General features: G+C 39.4%; 2 protein-coding genes across 3 annotated transcripts in view; both read left to right on the forward strand.

Moving 5' to 3' along the window:
* Positions 1-227: 227 nt before the first annotated feature.
* LOC121896862 (keratinocyte-associated protein 3) lies at positions 228-5,590 on the forward strand. The gene is made up of 6 exons (XM_042410908.1): positions 228-359; positions 1,539-1,723; positions 2,355-2,414; positions 2,545-2,742; positions 2,895-3,029; positions 3,424-5,590. The coding sequence occupies exons 1-6, from the start codon at positions 347-349 to the stop codon at positions 3,493-3,495; spliced, it is 663 nt and encodes a 220-aa protein (XP_042266842.1). The 5' UTR covers positions 228-346; the 3' UTR covers positions 3,496-5,590.
* A 1,099-nt stretch (positions 5,591-6,689) lies between these two features.
* fzd3b (frizzled class receptor 3b) overlaps positions 6,690-21,001 on the forward strand; it is a 32,914-nt gene continuing 18,602 nt past the window's right edge. The window contains exons 1-2 of one of the 2 annotated variants that reach the window (XM_042416146.1): positions 6,690-6,981; positions 8,034-8,952. In XM_042416146.1, coding sequence (XP_042272080.1) covers positions 8,608-8,952 — 345 coding nt within the window. In that variant the 5' untranslated portion in view covers positions 6,690-6,981; positions 8,034-8,607. Of the gene's footprint in view, positions 6,982-8,033; positions 8,953-17,846; positions 18,071-21,001 lie in introns of those variants that run through there. The other variant, XM_042416154.1, reaches the window with a different exon arrangement.

Consider the following 21,001-nt stretch of genomic DNA (forward strand, 5'->3'; position numbering starts at 1 on the left):
AAATGTGTGAAATGCTAGACTTCGTCGTTTTTAGTGGGTGAAAAGGAAAAATATACTATTTGCTTTTGTTTCTCAAACTTATCTGTAAAACGATGATGTCAAACGAATCAGATCAGGTGACTTATACAGAACTTGCGAGGATAATACAACAAAGAAACTTGTAATAAATGTCTGAAATGCCAGTTGCGCCCCTCAGCGCCCAGCAAGCCACAGGTAACAGGTGAGTTTCGTGACGTCACACAGGAAGTGGACATAGGTACGTCCCTGTGGCTTGGTGGTGAGCAGTCGCTTGGAAAATACGGACGTAAGTCAGTTTATTGAAAGGAAAACGTCTGGTCTACTAGAGATGTGCAATTTTGGTGAGTGATGCCCCTATGACATATTTTTGTTGTGCTAGAAAAACGCATTTGAATCACTAGAATCAGGTTTATATGTCCCGATAAGTTTCCCTCCACGGGTGTAAATGACCATAGGCCTGCAGGTGCACTTTCATTTTTAAAACTGTATTCCTACATGTATTATTGTGTGTATGACATTAATTTACCTGGTTCATTTTAAGAGGAAATTAGCTGTCAACATTTAAAGAGACCGACAATAGCATAAATCAATACTTCAAACGTTTGAGAAGTATCAAATCTTTGTACTTCTTCCTCCCATCTGTGACTCACTCAGTACACAAGAGTCACTAGCATGTAGCCTTTGTATGCAAATACATGTGTCCACCCCTGCCCCCTTAACAGCAGAACAATACAAGTTCAAATGTGACTGGGAAAACCACAATGACTTCTTTAGAATTAAGTTAATCAGAAACCTGAACAATTTCTGTCCCTATTTAACGAGCTGCAAGTATAGTATGCATATGTAAGACCTAAAAAAGGAAAAGTTTATCAGTGGAGTTTTCGTTTGTTGCAAGTGCATTTTGTAATGTTTAACATTTGAAGGCGTGTACATTTGACTTTTTTTTTAGCAAATAATCGTAATTTATGCTGATGCAATGGTCTAATAATTCAATTTCATCTTAGTATATGCATCAATACATGGAATAATGTATTTGCCATTTAAATTAAATGTATTTGGATATTGTTGATAACAATATACATACATACATGTGTGCATTTAATATGTTTCCATAAACGTATGTAGGAAATTAACGAACAGGGGAAAAAAGCCAGTCAGTTAACATATCATGTCAACAGAGACACAGAATAAATGAATGTACTGTTTTGTAAGCAAGGGAAAGAGGTGTTGCTTTGTAGACACCTGATGGAGAATTTATCGGAGATGTACAGACGGGTGACAAATTAAAGGAAAAACTGTTACAGGACTGAATGCTTGACCCCTACAGTGGGGGGATCCGGTGGCTCTGTTATGCTGTGGGGGGCATTTTGCTGGCATGGTTAGGGTCCACTCCAACACCTTATTAAGACACTTTATGTTTGTTTTTCCTTTAATTTGTCACCTGTCTGTATGTTAACTCAGAATGTATGGCTGTTTTGGTATAATCAACATAAAGTACTTCTTGTATCTCTGTCAACCAGATAAGGACAAAGGGCCAAGGAGGCTGATGAAAAAGGGGTTAACACTCATCCTGGTCGGCCATGTTAACTTCATCCTTGGAGCTATTGTCCATGGCAATGTCCTCCGCCACATTTCCAAACCCGGCCAACAAATCACAACAGAATACACTGCAACCAATGTCATCTCTGTCACATCTGGCCTGCTGGTGAGTCAATAGTTAAAGTATTCATACTTTGCTTCAAAGTCAAATTAGAAGTTCAGGTGAGGAAACCAAAAGGCTTAAGGTTTGGAGAACTTTCAAAGGCCAGTCTTGGTTTACTTAATATATTAAATTAAAGTAGCATTCACTGCATCAGCTCTCTGTGTTCTGTACATCAGACCAACAGGTATTCACCAACAGTATAAATCAAAAGTGATTTGCTACATCAGTGCGGCATTAGTGTTGTGTATTTTCTCCAGCAATCAAGACTGAACTTGTCTTTATAAGAGAGCTGGTTTTTCAAACAGATCACTAGTTGCTCAAGGGCAGACTTCATTACAGCGAGCTATCAGATAAACTGCCAGTTGTTGATGATGAGATGGCGATAAGGTCATGTGTCTTTGAAATATATATTCTGTTCACACATTAGTACACAGTATGTGATATATTTGCCCTGTTACTGCTTTTTCACTCATTGTCATTAATTTAAAAATCTGTGTTTATTCCTTTCTGTCTGAAAACGCAGCCTCACATCCTTTGAGGCGGGTTTACGACTTGTGGTACATAATTTAATAAGCCCTGTGCCATGCCAAAGTAATGAAGCTAAAACAATCATCTTGTCTTTTGAATCTTACAGAGCATTGCCACTGGGATTATTGCCATCGTGGTGTCAAGGAACCTTCATGTCTTCAAACTGGTAAGAAATTTAACTTAACTTGAATCACTGATATAATCAATTCACTCATTCTGTTTTTACTAAACAGTTCAATACACCTCCCCTTGTTTGTTTTATTTATTTGTACATGATGTTGTCTCTGTCTCTCCAGCAAATAGGACTTCTAATTGCATCATTCTTCAACGCCCTGCTGTCAGCAGCATGCTGCACTGGACTCCTCTTGGCCATCAGTATCACTGTCGCACACAATGGACGGGGTTTGATGCTAGGATGCAACGATACAGAGGTTCCCATTGACGCTCGGTCACCTGTCAGTGCCCAATGCCCGTTTGATACAACACGGATCTATGTGAGTCTAAACTTTCCTCTTAAAATATGATGATTGGTAGGGATGTACAATTGCAGTTGTTCAAGTAATGTCTGTTACTCCCAAGTTATACTACAATTTAAAGCGTCGCAGGATGGTCATGGTCAACCTTGTAGTGTTATTTTATGTCTCAGGACACCACCCTGGCGCTGTGGATCACTTGTTCTGTGTTGGCAGCGGTTGAGGTCGGCCTCTCTGTCTGGTGCTTCATCGTTGGATTGGCTCTCAGAGGGCTGCCACCCTGTGGGAACAGCTACATCAAAGAGCAGGTGTGTGTCTGTGTGTGTGTCTGTGTGTGTGTGTGTGTGTGTGTGTGTGTGTGTGTGTGTGTGTGTGTGTTTGTGTGTGTGTGTGTGTGTATGTGTGGGTGGGTGTGCTTGAGGATGTAAGTGTGGTGTTTGTCTGTCTGAATCCATGTCTGACTAAGACGTGCGCACACACACACACACACACACACACACACACACACACACACACACACACACACACACACACAAACACACACTTGGTCTTACTCAAACACACATACATGCATACAACTTCCCCACACATACCTACTCCTACTGCTGGATCTGTCATACTCTGCTCCTCTAAGTCAAATGAATATGCAAACACTCTTACTTACTCTCTCATGATAACACAGACTAAAATTCTCTCTTCCAGTTGGAGGAAGAGGCCGGGTGCTCTCCCCACAGCCGACGCCTTATTGGACGGCGCTTGAATCCTGATGCCTAACTGTGTTGACTAGCACAGCTAAATCCCAAAAGGCATTAATGCAACTGTGTTCAGAAGAGTAGATTTTAACCTACAGTCAGCTAGGTGAGTGTCATTGTATATGTCCCTCAGGAGTGGGATTAGTTTTAAGAAACTGGTTCTTACTTTGTAGTATCATAGTGCCATGTACACTGATGCACAGCTGGGTTACCAAATGGCTCTATTTGCTTTGATTAAGTGTGGATATATGTATGTGGAAGCTACAGTAAGATATGAATGATAGTTTCCGTCTTATCAGAAGCCATCTATGACTGTTTGGGTTCAGTGGACCAAATATGTCACACTCAGCATGTCTTTCAATATGAAGAAACCTTTGTTTTTGATGAAAGTTCATTTTTATATCTAGCAAAATATGTTAAGTAATTTTAGCTGAATTTAGGTATATTATAACTTGTATGAACACTTACTGTTTGGTCAAATACCAGATACTAAACTAAGCTCTACTCATCAATCTTTATCTACAAACATTTTGCTTCACACTAGCTTTTCATGTACATTGACAAACTGTTATGTGGGGTCATGTTTTATGATGTTTTTGCTACCAAATAGTGATTTTTAATACTATGTAGATATAATATTAGGCTTTAGATTGAATCGGACACATTAAAGCGCACTTCTTGAAAATGTTTCCTATTATGAGATACGAAGGTAACAGCAGTCATATTCATAATGTTGTTGTTGCAGCCTTGTCCTAGAATTTCATTTAAAAAATGCTTCTGAAAGAAAAAGATTTTAAAGGCTTTGTGAAAATTTAGGGCTGAAAAGCTGCAGGGGATTAAATCAAAAAGTATTTTTAAGATTTTTAAATAATTATTTTTCTTTGTCGCTTTTGCCTCTAATGAGACATTTGAATTGATGAAATGACAAGAGAATTGAAGGCTGGCAAAATCAAATCTTTTTCTGTGTTTGTCCCCAGAAGGTTTCATCTTTGACAATTCATACATCTCAGAAAGCTAAAAGACAGCGTTATGATGATATTGAGAATATATTTAACTGTCTGAATTGAAAGCCGTGGATGATTGGATGGATTGAGTACATTTGTGTACATGCAGAATACTGTTGGTGAATGTCAAGTGGGTCCATATTAAGAGGTTAAACCAGTATGTGGGCCAGCAGCCTCAGCTGCTGCAGACCCCCCACTTCTCAACAACAGAGAAGATCAGATCAGATCAGCCATGAAACGGTTAATCTAGTGCCGTGCTCAATCGTGTGGAAGGGAATCATAGCACAGAGTCCTAATCCTGAGGCTGTAAGGGATAAATATTGACATAGTGTTGACTGATACAATCACAACAAATCTGTGTGGTTGTTTCCATCAGTAGGACATTGATGCCCCACTGTAGACTGTAGAAATTAGTATTTGAAATCACAAGATGAGTATTAGTTTTGCAGAGAATTTGCAGAAACTGTCTTTTTTGAAACGTTTGAGTGCGTTATCAGTTAAATTTTAGGGATAGTGTTTGATGTTAAGTAATGGATGTCCTATATCTGAGGGTTATTTAGTACATTTGTAAATTTACCACAATTCTTTTTTTTTTCAATTTTAAAAAACTTAAAATAATGACTTTGATTATCAGTGATTTAAAAAATGAGCTTGTTCATTTTTTCTTGAAATTGATTTGAATTGAAAACCTATTTACACTCCTTTAATTATGGTTGACTCCCTTTCTCTGCCCTCGGTTACAAAATGTAAAATAAAATGTGTCAACAGTCTATATACTCAAATACATCAATACATTAATGCTCCACATATTAGCAGACTGTGTGTAGAAGATGTGTTTCTTACAACTGCACTGACTGAAGTATTTTGCTGTCTTAATGTACGTTTGTCAGGTTAAATGAATAATCTAAAACTTTTGGTGCTTGTATTGTTGTTTCCAAATGAGAAATTCACTCATTTTCCCCCTAAATCAGCCAAGTTGTAACTTGATAACAGCTGTTAAATACTACCTGCTTTAAAAAAGACAAAAGGTGCTGCACATATCATTATTTACTTTGTTTTTTAATAGCATATACATTTGTTGTATGATTTTAATAAAGATTTTTAATAATGCTACCTCAAGTAGTTTTCCTGCTTTTAGTTGTCTTTGTTTATCATCTATTATCTATATTTTTGGTTCACATCTTTGTTATTGGAAGCCTGATGTCCCTCCTTGCACTGAGCCGCCAAGGGAGTGAGTTATTGCCTCTGCCTTCACTTCAGTGGAACTTTTTTTTTTTTTTTTCAAATTGGTTTTCACTCTTTGTGACCTGTCTGGTGCAAGGAGATTGACATGTAATATGGGAGTCCCAGGTGGGATCACATTTAACCCCAGAAAGGCCTTCAGAATGACCTTGAGAATAATGCTGAATGTCATCCTGCAGCATTTGAGATCTTGAGCACAACAACGAATGACAGAAATGTAGTCTGGTCACAGAATCTGTATTTAGCTCCATTAACACCAAAAATGTAAAAATATATGCCTTTTAAAAATGTGAATGTCAAATTAAGATGGATATAATAATTCACAAATAAAGACCCTGTCATCCCCTTTAACCAGAGACAAACCGGTCAAATACACATATACACACTACTTATCTGCTCTTTGTGTTGTCCACTTGGACAGATTATAGGACAATGATCCCCCCCAGCATAGATGTGTAAAAAGCCCCTCTCCCAGCTAACCTCACCCCACTGCCAGCATCTTCCCTCTTTTCCGGTGATGTTTTGCAGGTAAACCATAAGTATACACTGTTGGTTAACCACTGTACTCGATGAAGATGATGAGAAGCTGCCAAAATCTTCAAGAGATTCCTGCCACAACAAACCCAAACTGACAGTCCTCTCCACAAATATTATGCAAGAATACTACTCAAAATATAGGAATTCATCATGCAGTTATATTTTCTGAAGGCAGACTTATTTGACTCTGAGACTAAATACTAAAAGTGTCAAGAGACCAAAATAATCAGAGAGATCTTTTTCCAAAGAAATATTTTAATAAAACTCATTTCAACCAAAGAGTATCAGGGCCCCCTGACTCTTGCGCCCCTGAGCCTGTGCCAGCTGTGCCCATTTGGTAACCACCGTGGGCTCAGATATACTTAAAATTAATGATCATTAAAAACACACATTAGATTATCTGACTCCTGGCCTTTATTAAAATGAAATAAACTGAATTTTCTAGAGCTATAGCCAACAAGTAGGCCCTACCAACCACGTTTCATTCAGTTTTCTTAGCTTATACATTTATACATAGCCTACATAACCTACAGCATGTCCACAGCAGCATGCAATGTCCAGTGGGGCCAATTTTGTCATACCTCTGCGCGCTCCCGCTGAATCCGCGCTCACGATGTGTCTGCTGCACGCTGCAGGCAACCAGCTGCAAACAGTGGAACAACGAACAAGTGCTGCAGTGGACGGAGCCGGTGGAGCCGAGCAGCGCTTTTTACCCTGCACACAAGGTAACGTATTTGAATTGTAACGCTAAAGAGGAACTATTTGATTCTTTGAATTTATTATTGGAGTTGGACAATAAATGATATAAAAGGAATCATGTGCACAAACAGCGCGCTGTCGGGCTGAAGACACCGCGGTGACAAACAGATTGATATATGCGCTCAACACTGATCCTGGCGTGTCATGGTGTTTGGTTCTTGTTCCAGTAAAACGAAGATGCGTAGCTCCTTGAAGACTACCTTTTGAAGACGCTGTGTTTTTTAAAACTAGCCAGGTTCTCCTGGAGAGAAAAGGAGAGCTAGACGTTAACGGCTGTGACATATAACCGTCCACCGGGTAACGTTACAGAGGTGCATTTTAACGTTATCAATGTATTAACGTTAGCTAGCTATCAGTGTTGCTGAGGTTTTATAAAATAGTAAGTTAGCTCGTAACGGTCGAGCGTGAGCTGTTTGGCGCAGGTGTAAAAAAACAACCAAAAACAAAAAACCTCGACTAATGAACACTTTCATGCGTTCTTAGATTAAGTTTTCTAATTTTGTTTTAAGTTTAAGGTATTGTCCGTCAAAATGCCACCGAGTCGCGGTGTGAAACATCGCAGGGGAACGTTACTGTTGCCCGGACAACCTCACACTAACGTGCGAGTGGGGGAGTGTCTGATCATCCGCAGGTGTAACGTTCACGGTCACCGCCTGAAAACCTGCTGTGGTTGTGGTTTGCTTTGAACACGTTTTCAGTAAGTCTGCAGTATAAACTGTGTGAGAACCTGCAGTAACACCACTCGTTTGAATACACTAGCTTACTTTCCACACCAGAGACAGGAACTGATTATGAGCCTGCCAACACAGGCAGTTATAGTCTTTTAGAAAAACACTAACGCTACCTACCACCACACAGGCTGGTGTGGATTTCATCAGTCATTTTAATCCCCACTTGTATAGAGAGACAAGGGTGTGGCTAATCAGAGGCAATACATGATACAATAGAACTTTACCCTAAGCAAGCCCTTTCTGCTTGTTTGACCATTAGGCCTTTCTTTGTTTTTGTAAACCTGCAGGACCAGCTTGAGGAATCTGCTCCAGTGTGGCAATTGAATGTAGAAGACAGAAATCTGACAGATCATTTGGAGGATAATGCTATATTGTGGATTCAACCTCTGATGATTCTTTAAAGCGTCGCTGGAAAGGAGAGTGAGAGCAGACAAAAGGAAACCAACAACCAGGAGGAGAGTCTGCCGGTGGAGCCATTATCTCAGGGACACGCACTCTCTTTGGGGATGGAATCAGGGGAATCTGTCTCCCTGACCAGGGGATTACCACAAAGTGGAAAAAAAACTGTTTTAAAATGAGAAACAATTGAATCTGTGCATTTAAAAGCTCCTTCAAAGACATCGAACATAAAAAACAAAATACTACAATGGCTGGTGAATTTGAGGACTGACACAAGCAGCAGCTCCGAACTTTTAGACCTGCAGATGAGTTGGGACTCCATCACACGAGCAGTTCAGGGTACATATACAGAGTACACCTGCCTCTTTGTTGAAAGTGGATTTCTTGTTTTTCCTTTTAGTACTGCCACTAAAAATGGACTCAGTTGCTTCTAATGTGAAGAAGCCTTGAAGCAATCCGTGCATGTCCTCAAGGCTAGATAGCCTGAGCCACCTTGCAGAAATGTCTAACATTAAAATGCAAGCCTCAGCTGGCAGAGGATGTATGAAAGACTGGTTCTCCAAAACTAGAACAATCTCCTGCCGACAAACAAATCATGTCTGTTTTCCTTCCGTCCCTCTCTCCCTACTTCTTTTCTTTCTGGTTACTCCTGCTCTCTCCATTCATATGGAGTTCATAGAGAGCCACAGTGAGTTTAGCTGTGAGCCCATCAGACTGAGAATGTGCCAGGATCTGCCTTACAACACCACCTTTATGCCCAACCTACTGAATCACTACGACCAGCAGACAGCCGCACTAGCCATGGAGGTAGGTAGCTTGTGTGTGTGTGTGTGTGTGTGATTCAGGCGGTGCATGCATTGTGTGTTTGCGTGTCGCAGCACATGGCGACATTGGATCGCTGCTGCAGTGAATGAGAGAGGTAGAATTACATGCTGTTTTTAAAACATATGAACTGAACTGTATTTTTATGAGTGTTTAAAATGTGACAAATTGAAAATCAACACGTCACCACTTACAGTAAATTCTCAGGTCTGTCTTGGTGATATAAAGCATCAGCCTGCAAGGTTTCACACTGCAGTGTCACGCACCTGCTTAAAGGAAACAAAAGGAACTCGAGAGCTCAGATGTGATTACATCTGTGAAGATAATTCCTCAACAAATGTCACAACAATACAGCCTGAATCAGTATTAATCACATTAGACAAATTAGTGGTGTTGTTTACGTAATACCGGCAGTGTTGTATTTTCAGCTCTGTATTGATATAGTCAGATCACAGAACATTTTTTTACACTATACAATCTGTCACCCAGCAAGACTTATGCAAATCCTCCATATCCTTTATCCTCAGAGCACACAGATAAGGTTTGCACAGAAACAAAGGAGGGGAATTGTTTGACACCAAGAGAGAAACAGGTTGCTATTTTAAATATTTCCCCAAAATGCAATGAAAATCTTTATCAATAGGCATGTGGATACATGGAGCTATACTTAGAGTAAAGTTGCTTTCACACAGGCGTGGAATATGAAAGAGTTAACAGGAGCAGTGAATCACTTGAGAAAAGGTGATAGTCAATCTACCCTCCTCATGTTACAGCTCCATCCCCTCACTACATGTAACTGTTCCACGTAGACGTGCTGTACACAGATGAATGTGTGTGTACTCACCGGAGCATTCATGACCTTTCTTGAATGTAAACCAGTACCTGACAGACAGGATGTGCTATGTGAGCGACAACAGCAGCAGAAATTTAAAAAAAAAATGTAAAAAAAGAGAGAAATCATGTGATTGATACTTCCGGAGAAATGTTTTTTGGGGTTTTTTTTTGCTGATAGCCAGGACAGGGGCTCAAAAGAACAGAGGAAAAAGCTGTCTGAGTAGTGCAATAGTAGACACACACTATCCATCTATATCATGTTACGTCTCTTTCCTACTCCATTGTTACTCCCTGGAGAGGGAGAAAAAACACAGAGGAAGGTGTTGCTCAATAACTAGACCATAATTGCCTGTTTGCGGCAAATATTTGTTAGTAGCAAAGGCAATGTGCTGCACTGTATTAATTAATTTCCTAGTATAAAAGCAGATTGTTTATTCCATACAAACAATAAACGCAAAAACAAAATCTTTACAGGCAAGGCCCAGCCTGTTTTAATGGGAACGTAATGTTGCTAATATCAAGTTCTTTATGTCTCTATCTCCTTTTAGTATGTCATGTCTTTGTGTCAGTCTTCATCCATCCAAATGTCTTTAGGTCTCAGTCTTACTGCACGTAGTGATTGGCATAGTTTAACTCATGTTTTGGCTACCATGCAACTGTGGTTTATAGTTTGGGGAACACTGGAGGGTAACAAATACAGTCAGTCGAATTAAATGTGCCTCCAGCTGTTCATAGTTGGCATATTAAACTACCCCTGTTGAAAAGCAGATGAATTCTGACAAGGCCAACATTGGCTGTGCACTTTGCGTGTTTAATCTCGGGGGACTTAGTTGATGTTTAGGTAATATTTTCTTTTCTCATGTCAAAACCAGATGAATGTCAGCCAAAAGATCAAGCCAAAATTCTCTGTTCTGCACTTTGAATATTAAATCACAAAAAGGGATTTTCTAACATTTTCTCATGTCAAAATGTGCACTACAGGAGACTGTCAGGATCACTGCTGTCAGGCTCTCCCTTTTTCCCCTTTGGCAAATAGAGGGATTTAGAAAAACAGCTTTATTTCGGAGTGACAACCGTGTGTTTTGAATTCGCTCAGTGCATTTCCAATGGACGCTAACACTCCCTTTGTCATAGGATTCACTCAGCACATCAACGACCACGCAAGTGTTCAAATCAAGTCGATTCCCCAGCGTCATGTCAAAACATGCTGTGTCAGGGATTGTAAGAAGCGTCTGTTGTTGAACTTGATTTGACCCAGATGAAGAAGTAGCCTTGTAACTGACACCTTCAGTCCCTGCAGTCATAGAAGAGACAGCTTTCTGAAGATGGTTGAGTAGCAACATGAGCCCTGTTAGTTTCCCTGCTCTGGTCTGCTTTGACCAGGCATGGTAGTCCTGGTGGGAACCCTGCAGGAAATTAAATAATATCTCTCAAGGGACACTGGCTATATAATAGCAACTACAATAATCTCTACATGCATGTACACCAGTTTATGTGCAGTATAAGAATATTAGTGTAGAGCTGCAACAAATTGATTAATCATTTACGTAATTTCTTAAGCAAAAATATCTGGTTCAAGCTTTTCTTTGTTTTATATCATTGGAAACTTAATATCTTTGAGTTTGGGATAAAAAAAAAGACATTTAATGTCTTCACCTAGGACATACTGAAAATGTGCTGGACAATTTTCAGTATTTTCTGACATTGTATAGACAAAACAATTAATCGGCTAATCAGAGAAATTGTCGGGAGATTAATCGATAATGAAAATAATCATCTAAATTAGTTTATTATATCTGTGCTAGAAATAGTATTGTAACAACAAGGGACTTTCTGTAAGATCTCTACATTTAGTTACATGTAGTGCTGAAAGAATTAACAATTACTAAAGCATAGTAGGCTTGTCATTTATTAATTAAGTATGTAGAATATCATTAATAGTGAATTTTGCTTTCATTTTCTTTATCTTTTAGACAGGAAGCTAATATCCCCATTGAATTAACATCTACATGTACTCTGTCAACATATATTGTCATCATGAAATCATATTATCTTTGAATTTTGTGTTAAATACCAACCACCAGGAAATGTGTAATTCAAATGATTCCCAGCAGGGAATACAGCATCTAGTTAATGCAGCAGATTTCCTCTTTCTGTATGTCTATGTACATCTGCTTTTCCCCCTTCTAAAACTCACTGGGATTCACTGGGCTGATGAATTTTTGTGCCCTTGTTCATAAAAAAAAATCAGTTATCAACTGTCACCAAGTAACTGTGGTCCAGAGCAGTTGTACAGCAGCTCAGCTGGGCTAACATCTGGAGGTCAACAAAATCAATCAGTTACAGGCACTCTGTGTTTAGATGTGTTCAACAGGAGTTATTAAGGTTTGGTGAAATCTAAATAGATGCGAAGAGAAAAAACCTGTTACTGTTACTTCATGATGAGTAATTTTGGTCTATGTCAAAGTCTGTCAAACTCAACTGTTGTTTGGTTAGTGTAAAAACATTATAGCTTAAATCTTTGCAAACACTCAATGAATTCAATGAAGATCAACCTGATGGAACAAACTCTATTAACTCTATTAACTCTATTCAAACTGGCCTTACAACAGAAGATGCCTTTCATTAAAAATATAGAAGTCTTTTATCAAGTGACAGTTGAGACGATGAGTGGTTTCAACACAGATCCATTTGCATGTGTGTGTGTTTGGGAATTTTACCTCTTGTAGCAAAATGTAAAATAAACGACTGCTGCCAAATCAGCGTGAAGCATTTCAGATGCCTTAACGAAACTGGAGCCATTGTCAGCAGCTGTTGTAGTCACATTTTGGGTCAGATCACATGATGAATGTTTGCCTCAGTGGCAAAGCTTTCGTGTCTTGACTAGTTGGATCATTCTGAGCTGCCGTGTTTCTTTGATTTTTGTCGTCTTCAAGTCATAGGTTGAGACATATTCAAACCCTGGATTCAAAACATTTTTAAACCTTGCTCTGTTTTGAAAAGTGTGGAGTTTTGCACTTGTTGAGTCGGTAGTTTTGACTGATATTGCTTTTTCTCGCTTTTCATTTTAGATGTCAAGCTAAGCCAAAAATGCATTATCCCTGAGTGTGTGCACAATTAGGCCTAACGTACAAGGACACATTTATTCAGTGTTTGAGTGACAGGCTCGTGGTAGAGAACAATATATTTCATGTGTGTAATTGATGAGGTACACTAGCACTTCCTGTGTGTGTGAGAGAGAGAGAGAGAGAGTGACAGGAGAGGTTAATGGTGCCAGCTGTCATCTCTCACTAGCGCTAACTAGCTGCTAATCTCTCTCTCAGTTCCACAATGAAGACATTGATTCCCACAGACCAACCGCCACCCCATCTGCCACAATAGTCAATTAAACCTGAGCAAAAAGGGTGAGAGAGACTGAAATATAAGAGGGGGAAGGGAGAAAAGAAGGGAAATGGATTTAGAATGGCCGAATGTGCGAATGGTCACGTTATTTCTTTGGGAATATGTCTGTATGTTTGAGTGTGTGTCTGTGTCTGTGTGTGTGCTCACATGCATGCTTTAATGTCACTTAGTCCTATGGCCTGTACTGTCCATCTGCCACAGTATGTTATGGTTCCCAGAGGATGCGCTGTCGGTCATGACAGTATTTTAGGTCTATGCATGTTAGACACAGAGATGTAGACATATGACATCAATGGGATTGTGTTTCTATACTAAGAAACAGGAACTGCTCACATGAGTTAAACGTAATATCATATAGAAACATCTTCCCAGCAATGCTTGAGTTTTTCGAAAGCTTTTTAGTTTAGTTTTTTCCCCTAACTTACATATAAATGTAATGTTTATATTAGAATGATATGTGGCCTGACAGAATGTAGAGTAACACACTTGACATACTGTATAAGAGCTTGTTAATAATTCAAATACATTACAAAATGTCTTGTTTAATTGTATTTAAGAGATTTCAGTACGGTTATGGACAAAAGAAGATGAAAGGAAAGAGAGGACATTTTTATGAGTGCACTGTGCCCTTAAACAAAACTGAAGACAGGTGTGAAACAGAGAATGAAACAGAGCCCATCATGCCCATGATTGTCCTTTGTTAAATATATAAATAAATAAATATGCAGGCATCATTCTAGTTGCCCTGCCTGAGGCCTTCGGAGCCCAGATGTCATCTTTGCCACAGAGTTTCCCCATGAATTAATGGGTAGATATTTTGCTGTCTGCATTGGAGTGTTGTTTTTGTGTCATTTTGGTGAGATAGATTTTTTTAGCCATTAACAATTTAAGATATTTAAATGATTCCCAATGACTGAATGAGGTTAAATTCATTTTATTCAATTAATTAAATTAAATAAGGCAAAAATAACAAAACTTGAGAAAGTCTTGGTACTAAATTCTTACAAATCTCTCAAATGCCTGAATTTCTTAATTTTCCCATTTGTTTTTGTTTTGCCATTTATTGATATCTTTACTCTATTAATGACACAAGGGCTGAATGATTTTGAAAAATATCTACTTGTGATTATTTTGACTGATATTGCAATGAGATATGATTTGCGATATTAGAGGGAACGATAATTTTTTTTTGTAAGGATCTGTACCAAACAAAGATGTTTTCTTAAGGCTGTAGAATATGATGTGTATGCAGGGACATTTCTGCAGCACCACAATATTTAATTTAAAATGGTATTTTGACACACTTTTTGCCTTTAACAAATATTGCGTCTCCTGCGATTTGAAAATTGCAGTAAGCCATATCGAGATTTCGATAAAATTTCGATTAATTGTTCATCCCTATCTGACACACACAAAAATTAACGAACACCTGTAAAATCTAATAAAGTGCTATACAGGAGCTCTTTAGTTTGTAAAGCATATAATGCCCATTTTTGTTGACATCTCAGAGAGCTGTTGATTCAACTCTGTAATGGTTAAAAGATACAAAGAAGGAGGTAATTATATGATAGTATTGTACCTCACTGAGTTAGTGAAAACAGTGTGGACAGTTCTGGGACAATCTTTGTCATTTGGATGCAGGAGTGTAAGAGATTAGAGAGCCCCTGGTCTAACAGTCAGTTTAGAGAAAGGCTCATTTGGGCTACAATAGAGCACACTGTTTGTTAAGCAAATAGACAGCAACCCTAGTTGTGAATGAAGGAATTCAGAGCTTTCAATCACTACATTTACATGCACACTGCAAAACCAGGATATTGGGAGAAATCAACAATAGGCAGAAATCGATAAATGAGTTTGCATGCAGTGCAATGGCCTGATTTATATAAAACTCACCTTTTCATGCAAATGTATTATTTATAGCTATACCACACTGCAGCTTAAGGAGTTTTTTCTTTCTTTTGCTAATGCAGCTTTCACAATGACAGTACAGTGAGAGAAGAGGCTCTGTAGTAAGAGGTAGCACAGTTTTTCCTCACTGTGTGCATGCATATAAATTTTATCAAATATTCTACTGTGAAGCAAGGAACTCAGTTACAAATATACAGTACAAGGCCAAGAAATGAGGTTTTTCCAACATAAATCTTGTCTTTTTCACCAAGTTTCTCTTAATCTCTCACCTTGAGTAATGAAACCTGATTGTTCTTTACATGACGTTTAAGAAACCACGTAACCGTAGTAAGCCAATAGTAACCTCAGTACAGCCAGACCCTCTCCCTTCATTCAGCAGGGTTCTGGTTACGTACACAAGTAGCCATTTGACGTGTAATGTGATGCTAATGTGGTTTAGAAGAATATGATGCCCCATTAAAATAATTGAAGGTTGAAAAGAGGTTTTATCATGACTGAGGTGGTGATTTTTCTCTTCAGGGTTGTCACTAATAATTGCTCTTGGTGAGGAAAAAAGCTTCTTAACTCCTATTTAAAACTCAGAGGTGTCACTAGGTTGCAGGCAGGTTGACAGTCACAATCCTGTCTGTTTTTTGCCCACTTACATTTCTTTTTAGTGACTCCATTTGGGATTCTTAAAATTGCCCTTCCAAGACTTGTGTAATAATAGTTCTTTTCTCATCCTACCAACAGGCCAATTAAGGCACATTATAGCAGTCATGTGGCCTGTTGTGGGCCCCAAGTCATATTTAAAGAAAGGAAAAAAAAACAATGTAATGGAATATGATGAATGGCAGGCAGGCAGTTACATACTAAATCACTGTGAAAAGACGCTTAAGAGCTTTTCTTATCCCACAAGACCACCCTTGTTTTTAACTCCACCTACTCAAGAAAAGAGAGTTGAAGGGACGGATTTTTAAAAATGTACCAGCCCACAATGACATTAAATCAGCCATCGGTTAAACTGTTTTTCTTGATAGTAATCATTAAAATGTCATCTTATGTTTTTTTTCATGCTGAAGAAATAATGTTAAATTAAGTGTGAAGGTTTTGCTGTTTTATACGTATTGCAGAGGCAGATGGATTAATCTGTGGGAGACACAAAAAAGATCAGGATGGCTAAAGGGACAAAGTGTGTGGAAGGATATGTGTGGAGCAGTAGAACAGAAAGAGAATGTCAGAGACTAAACACAGGGAAATACTGACAGAGTGACAGGTTGTGTAAAGTCTTTAGACCCTACTGTCTCCGGTGTTTGTGTTTCCCTCAGCATGGGGTCCTGTCCTTCAAAATAACCCTGCTCTGTTTAAGAAGGGCCACCCTGGGGCCACCAGGTCCCCACAACAGAGAGAGAGTGTGTGTGCCAAATCTGGAGAGTTTGAGGCTTGTTGTGCTTAAGTGTGGTCTGTTGTGGGGTTTTTCTTTGTCTGTGAATAGGGAAGAGTGAATTAGGATTTAAAAGGTGTGTTTTTGTGATTGTGTGTGTGTGTGTGTGGGCGCGCGCATGCATTTTTGTTACCTCATTGGGACCTTTTTTGGTATAAACACCGACCTTTTCGGGACCAGTAGTCATCATGGGGTCCAAAGCCCAGTCCTTATGAGGTAATACATCATTTCTGAGGTACTGGTAAAGGTGTGAGTTGAAGTTAGGTTAAGGTTGGGGCATGAATTGGTTATGGTTAAGGTTAGGGTTTGAGTGAAGCTCAATGCAATGTCCTAACAAGTGTGTGTGTGTGTGTGTGTGTGTGTGTGTGTGTGTGTGTGTGTGTGTGTGTGTGTGTGTGTGTGTGTGTGTGTGTGTGTGTGTGTGTGTGTGTGTGTGTGTGTGCGTGCGTGCGTGCGTGCGTGCGTGCGTGCGTGCGTGCGTGCGTGCGTGCGTGCGTGCGTGCGTCTGGTGTTCAGTGCATCTGAAGAGGCTGATTACCCTATTCACTGTGGTAGAGACGGACAGGTCCTCATTCAGTTTAAAAGTTCCTGTTTATTTCAATTGAACTCTTGATTACCCTGCTTATTCTGACAGAGTCTATTGAAGCCGGCAGCCCAAATGAAGCAATCATTTATTTATGCACAGAACAAAGGCACTGCCTAGTGCTGTTTTTTGGCAGACTGTTCCCATCAGCATAGCTGCCACTGCTGCTTATCCAACCTCACAATGCCAAGTAAGGAGAGATTTGAGGAGAGATTGGAGAGACTTTCTGTGGCTCAAACACTGTTCTGTAGCCCACTATAGCCCACTGGTTTCCATGAAGATATGAACCATTTGTGTATGCTGCTTGAATTCCCCAACCTAATAACATCCTCCTTAATGTATTCGGACAATATTCTACAATTTAATACATCACAAACAGGCATGTTTCTAATATGTGTATTAAATCAAATAATATAAAATACAAATAACATTCACCAAGTACCATTTTCTCCATTTCAATTATCATATTTTCAAAATATACTAGGGCTGCAACTAATTATTATTACATGGTTTTCAAAATTATTTACAAATAAAAATCTGAAAAGTGTTGAGCGCATATGTATTCACCTCCTTTGCTGTGAAACCCCCTAACTAAGATCAGGTGCAACCAGTTGCCTACAGAAGTCACATAATTAGTTAGATAGAGTCCACCTGTGTTCAATTTAATCTCAATATAAATACACCTGTTCTGTGAAGGCCTCAGAGTTTGTCAGAGAACATTACTAAACAAACAGCATCATGGAGACCAAAGAGCTCACCAAACAGGTCAGGGATAAGGTTGTGGGGAAGTACAAAGCAGGATTAGGTTATAAAAAAAAAGCTTTGAAAATCTCACGGAGCACCATTAAATCCATCATTAGAAAATGGAAAGAATAAGAGAAGGCCATCTAATCAGAGAAGCAACCAAGAGGCCAATGGTAACTCTGGAGGAGCTGCAAAGATCCACAGCTCAGGTGGGAGAATCTGTCCAAAGGACAACTATTAGTCGTGCACTCCACAAATCTGGCCTTTATTGAAGAATGGCGAAATCCCATTTGGAGTTTGCCACAAGCCATGTGGGAGACATAGCAAATGTGAAGGAAGGTACTCTGGTCAGATGAGACCAAAATTTAACTTTTTGGCCCTAGTGCAAAACGCTGTGTGGCAGAAACCCAACACTGCACATCATCTTGAGTACACCATCCTCACAGTACTGGGAAACTGGTCAGGACTGAGGAGATGGACTGGGCCAAATACAGGGCAATTCTTGAAGAAAACCTGAGCACACAACCAGAGCTACACTGAAATGGTTTAAGGCAAAGAATGTTAATGTGTTAAAATGGCCCAGTCAAAGCCCAGACTTCAATCCAATTGAGAATCTGTGGCGAGACTTGAAAATTGCTGTTCACAGATGGTCTACATCCAATCTGACTGAGCCTGAGCTATTTTGCCTTGAAGAACAGGCAAAAATTGCAATCTTTTAGATGTGCAAAGCTGGTAGAGACATGCCACAAAAGACTTGCCACTGTAATTGCAGCGAAATGTGGTTCTACCATGTATTGACTCAGGGGCGGTGAATACTTGTGCATCTCACAGATTTCTGCTTTTTTGTCTTAATTATTGTTTGTGTCACAACAAAAAGTATTTTTGCACCTTCAAAGCTCTATGCCTGTTGTGTTAATCAAATGGTAAAAATCTCAATAAAATCAATTTGAATTCCAGATTGTAGCACAGCAAAATATGTAAAAGTCCAAGGGGGACTTATGCAAGGCACTATAAATATAGGTTATCCATGTCTTATGGTCTTAATCTGAACCCATGACCCAGCCTCAGAACTCTGTGTGTGTGTGTGTGTGTGTGTGTTTGCGTGCGTATGGTGAGAGTGAGAGATGTTTAACCCACACTGCTAAGCCCAACCTCAAACTAACATACACACTATCATTGATCCCCTTCTCACGCAAAGCCACTCAACACAAGGCAGCTCTAACATTTTCAGCATACTGCAGGTCAGGACCAGCGTCAGCATTAAGAGCTCTAGTGCTACTAATTGTGTGCTTATCAAGGCCACATGCAACTCTTAACTCTCCCAAAATAGCTCCCATATATATGCATACAATCACATGGATTTTTAAACAGTTCACATCACTACCAAGAGGGAACGTTAAACTAAAACACTATAACTTGCAGACATTTTGTTTGAATTGCTGTTTCTGACAACTGTCTCCCTGTATAGTCTGCAAATATTTGTATTTTCTTGACCAGCAATTTTTTAAAACCAAACCATGCCCAGTCTATGACTGAAGCACCATTTCCCCCCCAGCAATTTCTCTAGTTTTTGGTAAAATGGAAGATTATGTTCACTATACGTTACCATGCAGAGAGTTGCTCCACTGCTTGTGGTGCACTTCTGCTTGTGTATATCTATTTCTTATCTAACTCCATCTATTACCCCCCACTGACCCAACCCCAGCATCCCACTCACTCAGTGACTCAGCCAATTAGTGTCAGAGTCATTGCTTTCCTCTCTCTCTGTTGCTTCCAGACTCTTTTGTCTGGATAAGCAGCATGTTTCAGTGTTCACTACACATCATATTAACAGAGGGGATGCTCAATGATGTTGTCAGCATATACAACTGCAAAGCAGACATTTTGATTTGGTCACAGGGTTTGAGCCAAGTGTGTTATTGCAATAATGGCCCCATTTAAACATAAAATGTTCTCTCACTATTCCCCATAAAATCAAGGGCAGGATCAATGCTGTTAGCATGCTTCTCATTTTTACATTTTATAAGCTGTATCAACATTGTGAGTTAGCCAAACTGCACAATAAAGCTTTTGGCTGTTATCTTGCATCACAAGCAGGTGTCCGTATGCTTTGCAAAATATGTTTTTCAGGAAGTTAAATGCCACTATGCATCATTTTTATATTTAGAAACTTAGCAAGGATTGTCTTGTTATTGTTCTCAAAGACCAACAGAGTGATGAGCCTGTCAGTCATTAAACCATCTAGCATTGCCTGACTGTGCATGTCATTTTCCAGCCCTGCAAGCTATACTGTACTAAGTATAACTGAGCCAGAATCCTTCAGTCTTGCAGTCGCCTTAATCAGGAGCTGAGCAGCAGCTTGTTCTGTCATCTGTGAAATTATAACACTAGCTAACGTTAGCATAGCATCAAAAGTGGAGACTGAGCGCTGTGAACAGGATCAATTTTGATATCTGATATCTTTGTCAGATGTGGTTTACCAGCAGTTTGTCTTTATTACTATAAGTGGAAAACTAGATACTGTAGCAGTCAGTACTAAATAAACTGCCACTTTACCAGGTATTTCATTTACCATTTAATGCATGTGTCTGTAGTTATGTGGAAACTCATATCATCATACAAATTCATTTGAAAACACATTTTTATCATTTCAAATCTAATTGTTTCTGTATGCATCAGAAGCTAGAAATAGTTTATTTTCCTCTGACTGTAACAGAGTGTATATGAGTTTAACAGCAGATGGGTATGCACAGACGGCTTGGATTGCGTTAGGAAGTGTGTGGGTGCTATCTGATTCAGTGTCATTGTCAGTGTCTTGGCTCCCCATCTACATCTCTATCATTTCATTTGACCCTCTCTCCTACGCCTCTCAGTTTCTTTTATTCTCACTTTCACACTCTCCCTGTGTAGCTCATTGTATGAGCTTGTTTGCTATCCTTTTTGGATGGTTCACCCATTAAAGGAGTCCTGCCACAACGTGTATGTGGACATGTGTGTGTCTGTGCACATGCATGTGCTTTGCATTGCTTTCGTCAATGAGACACGGTCCTGTGAGAGTCTCCACATCACCTGTTGCCATGGTAGTTAAATAGGAAGAGAAGGAAAGGGAGGAATGGAGGGAGACAGACATGCAGGGGAGG

This window comes from Thunnus maccoyii, chromosome 1, assembly GCF_910596095.1.
Source record: "Thunnus maccoyii chromosome 1, fThuMac1.1, whole genome shotgun sequence".
Lineage (NCBI taxonomy): Eukaryota > Metazoa > Chordata > Actinopteri > Scombriformes > Scombridae > Thunnus > Thunnus maccoyii.